The sequence below is a fragment of the Vigna unguiculata genome, chromosome 7 (genome assembly GCF_004118075.2).
Source record: "Vigna unguiculata cultivar IT97K-499-35 chromosome 7, ASM411807v1, whole genome shotgun sequence".
Classification (NCBI taxonomy): Eukaryota; Viridiplantae; Streptophyta; class Magnoliopsida; order Fabales; family Fabaceae; genus Vigna; species Vigna unguiculata.
The window spans coordinates 13,959,611-13,972,935 of NC_040285.1; the positions used below are offsets into that span (position 1 = coordinate 13,959,611).

The window sequence follows — 13,325 nt, forward strand, 5'->3', positions numbered from 1 at the left end:
CCAAAGTATTTACATACCTTGAATTCCAAGGCATCAGAGCAAACTCCGAGTCAAGTAATGGCTTCAGTTAAGGGCTTAGAACCTTTTCCATCCAAGCACCAACTTCACTTTAATCGGCTGCCGACTCTCTCGAGCCACAGAGAAAGCTGAAACTCTTTCCACTGTTTCTTTGGATTACATAAGCAGGCATTACAATGCTATAAAAAAGCTTATGAAACGTCTTTTCATAAAGCTTATAAATTTCCTCAGGAGGTACTATAGTTTTTCAACCATCTATTAATATTAATAGCAAAAAAACGTTATCTATCATGTGTTGTAGTGCATATGTCAGATCTTTCCATAAATCAAGTCGCGGTAATATTTCCATTTAAACAGTACCATTCTTAAAACACAATTCACACAACATCAATTATGGTCAACGCAATTGAAATGAAAAAGGTATATCTAATATGGAACAACTTTTCAATTGTCAGCTTTACTCGCTTTGATCTTGTTTTCGCATCCATTACTCTAAAGCCATATATGCCAGGCAAAATATCAAAAGACTTCCCCACTACATTGAACAAAATAAAGCAAAACTACCCTAGCCTATGCTGTTTATATAACTGTGGACATTACTGATTAGGGAACACCTAAAATGGTCAGCTTAACTCATTTATCATCATGATAACACAAGTAGACGAGACTCAAATGAAAGGTGCCATTACTCAGAGCTGTGCAATTCATAAATAGGGGCACAAAATTGAGTAGTCACCACAGCATCATCATTCAACTGGCAACCAATTCTAAATACTTCCACTGAAGACTGTAGTGTGGGTTGAAAGTATTGGCAAGTCACCTTAACTCATTTACCATCATGATAAAATAAACCCATAACCACATCAGATGGAAAAAGATCTGGAGATGGCATATTCAGCTCAGATTGCAAAACCCCATCTGTTAACTCCGGAAATCGGTCTTTATCCAAAAGCCAATTATCAAAATCAACAAATGAATTGGGTGATTGAGAGCATTCAAACAAGGGTTCAATGAATTCGTTGACAATGGGAGCTTGTCCTACAGATCCTGAAGTTTCTAGAATACTTTGACCAGTATTGTCTATCCAACTTGGGTCAAATGCTGAAAATTTTGCAGCAGTCTCCCTTGCAGACTGTTCATGTGGTTGTTGTAGTTGTGGTTGGCAAGAATCTTGACTTGCAATTCCACATTGTGTAGTAGTTCTACTGAAATTTCCATTTTGACTTCGGATTTGAGGCTCATTTCCGTAGTGACTGCTATTCAGGTGTACCACATAAGGAGCACTACTATTTACTTGGATACAAGTTTGATGGGAGCCCTGACTACTGTTTGGTAGGGGCAATGGTTGACTATATGCTTGTGTTTCAGAAGCCACAGACTGCTGGTTAACACAACTCAGGCTGGCAAGTTGAGAGCTCAGCTGAGGGTATATATTTGTGGGGTGACAAGCATCATATGGCTCATTGCAGTTTCTGTAATTTGAGAATCCTACTGATGTACCATAATTGTGATGTTGTTGTATCAGATTAACACTGTTGCTGAAACCAGATGATCCATGAAGGGAGTTATTTGCCATCGGGAAGTTCCCAGCACTGTCTACTTCCCTGGACACCAGATGGTGACGAAGGAACTGAGGTCTAAAACTGCTTCCACCATTTCCTCGCCCCTTTTGGATGGTGTGACTACACACACCCAGCACTGGCCTTGGTACAGAGGGTGGTTGGACTCTGTTTCTCAACAAAAGCCTACCATGGCTTGCACCATTTGGCATTGCTACGTTGGGGGTTGGGGTCATTATAGGGGTGTTAATAGGCCTAGAAACCTGATTTTGCACACTGGAATATGGTAAAGAGGTAGTGCGGAAATGATTTATTAATGGTCGAGCGGCCTGGGTTTGAGGTATGGAGTTGAGTGCGGGGACAGCACACATTGCAGTGGATCTGGGTGCTTGATTTGGTAATACAGAATTTGGAGACGAGTTAACTACACCAGGAGGCACAAATTCATTACGCTGGAGATGTCCTGGTCTGAGTGAAGTACCAAAATTAGTTGAAGCTGGTAATGGGGAACTCAAGCCCAGCTTGAAATTTTTTCTCTGAACTTCCCACGGCTCAGTTCCACTAATTGCGTGGCAATGATCCGAACTCAAAGCACCAGTGCCCCACTTCAGGCATGGTGCTGGGGAGTCACATACATAACAGTGGCACTGCATATCATCAAAACCATAAGCGAGTGGTAGAGGAACAATATCGTATAGCAAATAAAAGATAAGAAACTGTGATGATTAAACCAGAAAAAAGCCGTAATTCTACATTCTAAGTTACGATCTTTAGTTTTTTTACCTGCTTACAGTGCTTCTCGTGAGGGGTGGAAGAGAATGGTAATGTAGCACAAAGATATCTCGCATGAGGAAAGTCTCGGCATGCAATCTGCAAGCCAAAATTAAAATGAGTTAACACATGTGAAATACCATAGCTACATCTTCCATTACCAAAGACAAGCATCAAAGCAGTATATTTAATTAAAACTCCCTGCATGCAAACCAAAGAAAATTTTGGACAGATAATTAAATAATAAAATAAGCAGATAGCAAATAGTATGTTTCCCTTAAAACAAATGGCTATATAATAAATTTTAGTTGGACTTGGAATTACTCTAAACTATACTTCTTCAAAATTTTGGAACTTTGCTATAAGTTAAAGCGTGGGTAAATCACCAATAACCGTCAAGTTGAGACACGGGTATAATGACTGAAATCCTCTAAAACTATGTTTTGCATGTACTCTGTATAGAGGTAGCAACATTTAACAACTGTACCTTGGGGTCTCAAACAAGATCAGCAATTCTAATTTCAATATCCTCGGATATGAATTCATTTAGTGTTTTCTCAGATGCAATAGTCAAGATGCATTGTCCAGACTCGAACAACTCCATCATATCTTTGGCCACCGTCACTTTCCTCATAAGGCAATTTTATGCCCTGCAAGAATTTGACATGAGGCTAACCCTGGCAAAGATGTACCAAAGGGCCTAACCTAATTTCTGCTAAAAATAGCATTACCAATAAACATATCGCTCTCCCCACCACCACCCCCACAAAACCACAGGACATGATTTTTTAGAGATGCAACATTCAATATTAGGTTTAAGATGTTTGAATTTACAAAGGAACTAGCCAAAACCCTTGGTCACTCCACTAACCCAGACAAATCACACCAACAGCATTACATGAAGGAAAAAGTAATAAAAATTCCCACGTATGTGACCGCAATGTTATCACTGACGACAAGGATTTATGTCATTATGTCACGCAGTTTCTGCCGCATTTGCCCACGATATTGAAGATCACAACGGCAACTTAAAACCTTGAAAATCAGTGTCATCAAATTACGATGGAATATGAAGATCTATTTCAAAACACTACTGAAATGGTAATTCTAAGTAAAGCACAATAAAACACAAAGTATCTGTCACAATCGAGAGATAGAACAGTATACAAAGAGTAGGCAACAAATGAAAAAAATAATAATACAACTTCGGAAATGTTAATCAATTTTAAAAGAAAGCATTCTCAAAAAACAGAATCCATTGAAGCTTAACATGTCAAGGAAACAGTTTCAGCGTCGTTATACCTATTTATGATTCTATGTTTCCTGTAACAAAACCAAGGTTTTAAAAAAACGGTCCGAGACCACAATTTCAGCAACAATACCAAGGTATTTGGAGTGTCCACATCCAAAACCGCGGCCGCATTTTCCCGCAGTTCCCTGAAATACCTATGAACACGAAGAAACCGCAAACATGCAACAACCGAAAAGAAAACACTTGATCAAAACTCATGCAGCCTAAAACCCAAGCCTAGTTAATCACAAAATTCACAAAATCAAAACAACACAAACAGTGCGTCAGCAACACAAATCAAAGCAAAGCACACACTCTCATCAATTAACGCTTTCCAGGTGCAAATAACAACTCATAATAGCAAAATTTATAATGCAATTCCCATGAGCACTGTCACAAACAGAGGAATAAAGCACGGACACAAATACCTGACCCTTTTCCCCAATTACAAGCAAATCATCTGACCCATTTGCTTCCTCTTCAACAGATGCCACACCGTTTTCAGGGTCACTCTCCAGAAGCACGCAATCATCATCATCGTCATCGCCACCCAAATCCTCTACAGCCAAAACTGAAGACTTTGACTTCAGCACAGGCTTGTTCTCGCGGATTTCAACAACCTTGACTGAATCATCGGATTCTTCGTCAGAAGAGAACAACATCTCTCTTATAAATTTGAAATCGGTTACAGTAAGACTCTCCTCCAAACCCTCTTCTTCATCGGAGCTTATATCTAATATCTCACGCATGGCTGGCTCCCACACTCAACAGCAACAAGAGGGTTTGCTGAAAACCTCAAAAGGTTTCAAATTTTGGAGTACACTGGCAGTGGGTTCTTTAAATTCTCCTAGAAAATCAAGCTTAAAAAAATGGGAAGTATAAAAAATTATGGGAAGCCTTGGTTAAGGAGGAGAGAAAGACTTAGAGAGACTGACGAAGAAACAGCGTATTTTCAGGGGAAATGAGTGACCAAGAAAAACAATGGCAATTGCTGAAGCCTTTTATAGTGGTTGAGATATATTACTTTTCTGAGCATGGATGAATATATTAAATAAATAATAAAATAATTTTTTGTTCAAAAAAATATGAAAAGTTATATGAATTAAGATGACGTCTTCTTTCTACAAATAATGTTGTTTTAGAATTAAACATGTTGATGAGAAAAAAATATTAATATAATTTATTATATATTTTTAATATAATTTTAAAAAGAATTATTGTAAAATTTAATAATCATATTACATATACTGGTATGCATTTCAATGAAAATATAGAAATCATTTGATTTTATAGTGTATTTCATAAAGAGTACACTTGTTCCTATTGGATTAATATGATGTTATTATGCGATCAGAAGAAAAGTCTTATTGTAATCTCTAAACTCTTCAAACGGGTTTCTGTGTCCTTATTCTAGACTGCCTATTAAGTATTTGTCTCCTTTTTGTCACAAATGAGGATTGTACCTACAAAAGAAACTTCAACGTTCAAGTCAACACAAAGTTTTTCTCAAGGTTAAATTTGGGATTAGTGATTAAGGAATTGTGTACCTTTGGTCATGGGGTCCACTTATATTTATAAAAATCATTTTGCCTTTTTACTTTCATCTTAATCAACTGGGCTTGTTTATGGGCCTTGAATCTTTTATTTTGAAGTTAATTAGGCTTGTTATTGTTTCCATTGGCCGAATCTATCAATGGATTTTAGTGAAAGTTCCTTAAGATTTGTCTAAGTTAAGGTTATGATGTGAGGTGTGTACATAGCGGTCTACTGCCATATTATCTTATTTCATTCCCTACTTATGTCTTATGGTCGTCTACTTTTAGTTACTTGGAGTGTACTTAGCATGGTGCTTGTATGGTTGACTTCTCGTTCTTTTGTTTATGGCTAGGTAACTCCTTGACGTGAGTTCTCGACCACAGGGGTAATTTGGAGGTAACCGACTTATTTCACCTCGTTAGTCCGAGGAGTATTCGGCCTATTTGAACCTTACCGTACAATAGTGAATAAAGAAATTGTAAAAGATGTCATAATAAGATTTAATGAAAGATATTAATACGGGAAATTTTAGACAATATTGTAAGTAGAGCTGTCAAAACGTAAAACCATCACGGGTTGGCCACTTAGTGAGTCAACCCAACCCGACTCACTTATTAGCGAGTCAAAAAAAATTGAACCCGACTTGGCTTACCATGGGTTGGTGGGTCAAAACGGTTGGCTCACTGGTTCACTTAATTAAAAAAATACAATTTTTTTCTTCCACCTAAGAAAAACTAATTTATATTTAGGATTAAAATATAAATAAACTTCAATAGAATCCAAATACAATCCAAAAGGATGTTAAACTCCAAATACAAACCAAAACCACAAAAATACAAATTACCAATGTGTTGGCTAAAAATACCAATTTAACCTGACCCAAATGCAAAACCCATTATAATAAAAAAACACTTATGTGACCCTTTATTCACGAGTTGGTGACCCAACCCAGCTCACCACAGGTTCAACCCGGGTGAGTCGGATCAAAAATTAACCCGTATTGAGATTTGTAAAAAGAAAATTAACCCAATCCGGCTTGAACTCGTGGTGGGTCGGGTTGGCTCACGGGTTCCAACCCATTTTGACAACTCTAATTGTAAGGTTATCAATTGAGAATCTGATCACACTTTATAATAGGTGAACAACTTAAGATCATTATTGTTCGAACAAAAATTCAAACAAAGTTTTCATTTACTTTAAGGTTTCCTTTTTCTCTTAGTTTAATATGTTTTTTGTCATCAATCTTTGTGAGATTAGTTGGGAGAATTGTTTTTCTCAATTTGTTCTACCATATTGTTAATTATCGTCATTTTTGGATACCTTATTCTTGGTCTCTAGTTGATGGTAGTCTTATTTCTTGAGTTGTAGAGCTTTAGTTTTGAGAAAAGTTATTTTAGGTAAGAAAAGCTAGTAAAAGTTGTGTTATTACTTGTTTGGAGTTATGATGATGAGGAATATGAGATAATTTGATGAAAATGTTGATTTTTCTTGTTGGATGGTTATTTATATGGTGATTCAATTAAGGTTATATATGATAACTTGAGATGTTTGTTTATGCATTCAGTTAGGTTGTCATTGAGTCAAACTAGCTAAATGAAAAAAAAAACATTTTTAGTATAAATGCTTTACTGGGATAGGCCTAACTGGAACATTTAAATTCAGTTTGAATTATTGATTTTGTTTTGTTTAATTGAACTTCATGATGTGGTTAAATTGATCTATGATGTATATGTATTGTAAAAAGGGTTATCTGAGCATAATTTGCATTAAATTAGATATATTTTGGTATAAAAGAGTAAAATGACTCAAATAGGTCCAATAGGCCAATTTAATACATATCAATTTAAGAATTATGTAATTTCACTAGGCAAGATCTCAAAACTGCTAGGCAGGATCTTAGAGTCATTGGGCATGAATGGAAATTTTACATTCTAATGAGCACTCAACTTTCTTCTCGTTGGGTAGGCCATCCCAAGTTGGGTGCACCAAGCAAATTTTGCTTCTACGGGCTATGTTATTTTAAAAATCCAGAGAATGGAGTGATAATGTTTGTTGGGCAAGTTCGAGTTTCGCTCATGAAATTTTAAAGATTTTTCTCCTAGTACTCAATCATTGGGTCAACCATTTTCTCGACTAAGCGAAAAAAAATTTAAACAAAATCCAAAGAGCTTGAGTAGCATGATTTTGCTCGGAGAACCATGCTACCTATGAGCAAGCTTAACTTCCAAGTTGCCTCGTTGGGCAATGGAATGAAGGCACTGGGAAAAATTAAATGTTCCAAATGTATGAATGAGTAAAGTTAAAGGGTTTTCGATTTTGTGTGTATATTGAATTTATTATTTAAGATAAGATATGTGATTGTAGTGACTACATTGAAATGATGTTAGTGATGTATTGAAAAGTTTGTCTATTTCTGATACTATACTGCCTTTGTGATGGCTCCTTCTCCAAGCAAGGTGGCACTAAGCGGGTGTAGAAGCTCAAATTTTTGAAGGTAGGAGTAAGTTATAATACGTATATAGTAATATGTGAGTCTTCTACAAGTAGAGTAAATATTTATGTTATGAATGGATCATGAGGATTGGGTTAAGATGTTGTATGATAAACATTTGATTTTTGATAAGAATTATTGATTTGAGACGATGGTGATAAAATTATGCATGGTATGTTTCAATTTTAACTAGTTTACCTTATGTGTTTTTGTTGTGTTGTTGTGTCCACTTGCTATAATCATATATTGCATGTGAGCACAGAAAATAATGAAAGTGATAATAATAAACAACAATGACTTTTTTTTTTGACGTTGGATAATTTGTAAATACATACTATATGTAAATATTCATATTTTTTTATTGTCTACTATTAATTATGTAATAATATAATTAATAATATTTTATCCATTAATTTGGATCGTTACAAATTAAAAAAAACTATGTAAAAAACAATGAATTATATCAAATGACATCTAAATTAATTATATGGCTTAAAACTTATAGAAATAAATAAATAAAACAGGGATGTTGAGACTACATATGTTTAAACTTTATGACTGTTTAATAAAAAAAACAATTGATCAACCATGCTACATAGTAAAAAGTTAACTCTTGAAAAATTAAAAAACATAATTACATTACATTAACAAATTTAAAATATAAGTTTAAATATTTTTGCTCATGATATAATATTTAAAAGCTAAAATATATCTTTATAGTTTGAAATATATTTAAATTTATTTTTAATTCCTATAAAACCTTAATATATTTTCAGTTTTTTATTTATAAAACATGGTTTGCTTTATTTTTATACCACTCTCATGTCATTTTTAGGTTATTAACAAAGTGTTAATTTTTTTGGTCCGAATTTTATTATGTCGCATTGTTTTTAACATCTTATTATGTAATTTAGTCAAATTAAATAATTTTATAAAACATCGCTTCGATAATATTTTTTCTCAAAACTTACTCTTAAAAAAGTAGTTGATTTTAACATAAAATAAAACTTTTTAGTTTTATGATTCGGAATGTATTTTTAAATCTTAAATTTATCACTTTGGTATAACCTACAATAAAAATATATTTTTTTATGAAATTTTAAGTTTTTAGATGAAATTTTAAGTTTTTGTATGAAATTTTAAATTTTTTGATATACAAAAATATATTTATCTAAAAATTACCTATTTTCTAGGAGTTAGATACAATTTTTCAAAACTTCTAAAAATTCACTAATTGACATTAAACAAATTAAATTTTGCCAATTGATTGTATTAACAACAAAGACTATTTAATGACCATTAAATAATAAAAGGAATGAAAAAGTCTTACATTCTAAAAACACATTCAATTATTACATCTTAGATTTATAACTCCATTAATTAAAATGTTAAATGTTGTTCTTTCTAATTTTAAAACATAATTACATACACGTTCAAGTAAAATATGATTTGTTTTGGAGAAAGAAATTCCACCGGGAGATTCCATTATTTGTTCGGTAGTGTATGAATTGATGTAGGAGTTTAGATTGTGGACGTTATCTTGTCGCTCTAATAATCATTCAGAATCAGGTAGAGTAGGATGAGGTATATGGTGAGAGGTGTAGGAGGTCCTAGTCTAGGGCTTTTACCTTGGTCAAAGATGTTAATGGACTAACCTTGTGTATGGTAGGGTGAAACTCATTGACAATGACTTTATAGAGTAGTAAAGACCACCACAAGTGCAAGATCCCCCCTGAGATTTAACATCAATGGTTGTATCCGGATAATTGAGTCTTTTATAGTCTTCTCTTATGAATTGTATGTGTTGATGAAGGATTGATGAAATCTTATAACCTGAATTATATGTTCCATATATAATATTCTTTTTATATATTAGTTTACCCTCCCTTGTTTGTTTGTTTGTTATGTGTTATGTTCTTCTCTTGCAATGATCACCTTATTGGTGTGAATAGATTGAGATACACATGATAAAGGCACCTCCTGTGGTTGAAGAGTTAGTTGTCTATATGGTTAAGTAATATTAGATCATGTTAGGTATAGTCTTGTAATATAATCATACTATAATATTATGTTGTAAGACTGTACTAATATACAATATAGATTGAATTATTTGTTGTTCTTACAAGGTCGAGATAATACCTTGCATCGAACTATGAACTTCACAATGGGTTCTAGTATTCGTTCTTCGTATGTCCAAAATGGGGATTATCTATAAAAAGGAATTCCAACTCACAAGTTAACACAAAGCTTCTCTCTAGGTCAAATCTCAAATTAGTGATTAATTAAATGTGCGTCCTTAATTACAGGGGTCCATTTGTATTTATAATAGTTTTTTTACCTTTGAATTACCTTAATTACTCTTGCTGGGTTTGGGCTTTGGGCCCATTGATTAAGGTTATTTGGGTTTGTCTTCCTAGGCCTAATTTTCTAGCAGAAGCTTCAATGGAAGGTTATCTTATATTTGTCTAAGTTAAAAGTTGGAAAAACGAGAGGGGGTTGACTATATACCGGTCTGCTGCCATGTTACCGACCATAGCTTTTACTTATGTTGCATAGTCGTTTTCTTTATATCAATTAGTTTCCTGGGGTGTGTATGTTTGGGGTGGTTCGCATGTGGTCATCTTTTTAGTATTATGTTCATAAGCTTATGGTTAAGTTTTCTGTAGTAGATTTCCAGGTATGGTAATTAGTTGGCTAGTTCTCTATTATGGTGGACGTATACATTTGGTTAAGAAGTATTCGACCTCACCTTGTCGACCTTAAGTGGCTTTTCCTAACCTTTGTGACCTATATACAATACATACGACCTTAAAGGTTGTAGCGACATGGCTTTACCAATTCTTTGTTGTGTTGAATTTTATTACTGATTTTTATTTTATTATTTATTTCATTTTATTATATATTATTTTAAAAAGAAGAATTCCTATTTTCTTTAGTTCTACTTTCCTATGGTATGATAGCTCCCAACCTCAAGGAATGTAAATGACAAAGAGGTTTGATGAAAGGTGATGTCATGTGGGTAGGTTTGAGAGTATAAGTGTTTTGTTATGAAGCTTAGCTTGGAAAATGGGGATAGTGGGAATGTATATGACTGCCTCGTAAATTGTGCCTTTTATGACGTTTTGTAGAAGAGTAATGATGACAGTGAGTCAAGCGGGAACATGAAAGGTTGCAACCATTTGTTTATAAAAAGGAGTTCATTTGTAATTATGAGTCTTGCGAGACTCTTAGCTTGTTTGTGCTGTCAAGATATCTATGCAAAAGAAAACATCTGATTGCCACATACATGTATCTTCTTTAAGGTATGTCTTGTAGTTGTTTTAGTTGGGGGGTCTATGAGTGGTACATGTACTCATGGTAGTTGGCCTATTACCTCTTCTATAAGTGATTTGTTGTTTAGAACATATGGTTTGATTATAGAAACAATTCCCGATATTAGGGAGGATTCAATGGAGGAGTTGGGCGAGAATGACTTACCGCGTAGAGAGAGATACGAGTGGGTATTGTCAGTAGTTATAGGGTAGTTCTCAATATATAGATAGTCTAGGGTCTTGAATTATTGGCTGAATAGTATTTATGCATTTGAAAAAGGTATGTCACCGGATATAGTCTCGTTAAAGAGGGTGAGTGTCATATACAATGTTTGTCATAGTCGAGAACAATACAACGAGGAACTCTTCTATATGTATATGTGTCACTTTGTGCAGTTGCACATTCGATTACCTTTCGATAACTTCACCATGGGGGTGCTTCGTTTGTTGAATGTAGCACCTACTCAACTACATCCTAATAGTTATGGCTATTTGCATGTATTTAGGTTGCTATGTCGGTCATTATATATACGATCCTCTCGAGAGTGTTTCTTATACTTTTATAACACACATCCTAAAGATCCAATTACCTGGTTGTCACTAGTTAGTAGGCCAGGTATCAATATTTTAGATGCATATTCTCAATCCTTTAAACGTTTTAAGTACGATTTCTTTAGAGTTGTTGTAAAGCCAGCTAGCTGGTCATGCTCATTTTTATGATGAAAACAGTGAAACAACGTTCCCATTTTACTGGACCAATAATCCTTGGAGGTATAAGGATATGCAGAAGGAGATATTGCCGATTGAAGCCAAATGTTAGTGTTCGCAAGGGTGTGGACATTAACCTTGATGAGGATGTTACTAAGTCTTTAGATGATATGGATCTTGTTGCTGCTATCCAAGCTTTACTGGAGTTTAGTAGTAAAACTTTGATTATGGGTCACAAGGTTGGCGGCTTATTGCAAAAAGGAATTAAGGGATGGTGATAAAGCAAGATTGGTTGAGGATTTGTCTTTGTCGCAAGTCAAGTATCACGAGGAGAAAATGGCCTAGGCTAGGAGGGAGAATGTTGTAGAGGCTGAAAAGAAGGTTTTGGATGAGGTAAGACAATCAAAGATAGTTTGTCAACCAACCTAGTCTTGTAGCAGTTACAACATGATCTACTATCCACAATTAAAGAACAAGTGTTTTCCAAAATTTTACACCTTGTGTGAAATATGTTCTCTCTTTGTGCTAGTGCTTCTGGACTAGGTTGATTATTGAGGATCCTTCTAACCATCAATAGGTCCCATCACAAGGGTGAACATCTTCTACATTAGATTCCTCACTTCCACTCTCACTTTCACTTTCATCTTAGCTGCTACATCTATCAACACCCGTAAGAATCATGGTCTTTTTGGTGGGGGCATTGGGATGCTATGTGACCTCTACCAAAACATTTGAAACATTTAATCTCACTTGTGCGAGTGTGTGATGATGCACTACCCTCTTTGTCTTTCCCTTTACTTGGATTCCTCGGTGGCTCATCCTTTTTCTCTTTTTTGAAATCCTTCTTAACATAAGAGTTAATTTGAACTTGATTTCTCTTTGAAAAATATTTTCTCAAATTTTGTTGTTCTACCTTAATGCAATTTACACTAAATCATTCAAATCTTGTTAAGGTAGAAGCTCAACTCTATCTCTTATATTAAGGTTTAAGCCACTTAAGAATTTAGAAATAGTAATGGCCTCTTCCTCAATTATCCTCGCCTTTATTATAAGTAACTCCATTTTCTGCCTATACTTTTCTACAAACATATTTCTTTGTTGGAGTCTTTGGAGCTTGTTTATGAGCTCTCTATTATAGTATGAGGGAATGTGTCTCCTCATAAGGGCTGACTTGAGATCATTCCAATATTAAATTGAAGGCCCATTACTCTTTAGCCTTTCTTGGACTATAGAAGTCCACCAATACATATCATACCCTTGAAAACTTAGGGTTGCTAGAGGCACTTTACTTTCTTCACTAACTTGGTTGCAAGCAAAGAATTGTTCCACCTTCAGCTCCCAATCCAAATAAGCTTCAACATCATCTTTACCTAAAAAGTAAGGCAAGTCCACTTTAAGTTCTCTAGGAGTAAGGTCTCTTATTGGTCTCCTAACGTGGGAAGGTTGTTGGTAATACTCTCATAACTTAACCTTTACTCTTCTTCAAAGATTGAAGCACCACTTCTAGACCCTTTGCTAGAACTACTCCCACTTTTGAGCTTATTTTGGACTTTCTCATCTCTTTTATTTAAAGCTTTGATTTGTTCAACCAAGAGAGCAATTTGACCATCTCTTTCAAGTTGGTCTTTCTTGTAAATTGC

At 34.6% G+C, this 13,325-nt stretch overlaps 1 protein-coding gene across 1 annotated transcript; it reads right to left on the bottom strand.

Annotated features, from left to right (window-relative positions):
• Window positions 1-424: 424 nt before the first annotated feature.
• On the bottom strand, window positions 425-4,613 carry LOC114191710. Its single transcript, XM_028081064.1, has 3 exons — window positions 4,068-4,613; window positions 2,361-2,447; window positions 425-2,224 (listed from the first exon to the last, which is right to left on the bottom strand). The coding sequence occupies exons 1-3, from the start codon at window positions 4,386-4,388 to the stop codon at window positions 845-847; spliced, it is 1,788 nt and encodes a 595-aa protein (XP_027936865.1). The 5' UTR covers window positions 4,389-4,613; the 3' UTR covers window positions 425-844.
• Window positions 4,614-13,325: the final 8,712 nt, after the last annotated feature.

What these genes read in the sequence shown, in the direction of transcription:
- LOC114191710 (XM_028081064.1), bottom strand. Translation starts at nt 4,388, where the DNA reads ATGCGTGAGATATTAGATATAAGCTCCGATGAAGAAGAGGGTTTGGAG. An exon ending in TAATTGGGGAAAAGGGTCAG is followed by an intron (nt 2,448 to 4,067) that starts GTATTTGTGTCC and finishes TTTGGCTTGCAG; the next exon opens with ATTGCATGCCGAGACTTTCC. An exon ending in ACGAGAAGCACTGTAAGCAG is followed by an intron (nt 2,225 to 2,360) that starts GTAAAAAAACTA and finishes GATGATATGCAG; the next exon opens with TGCCACTGTTATGTATGTGA.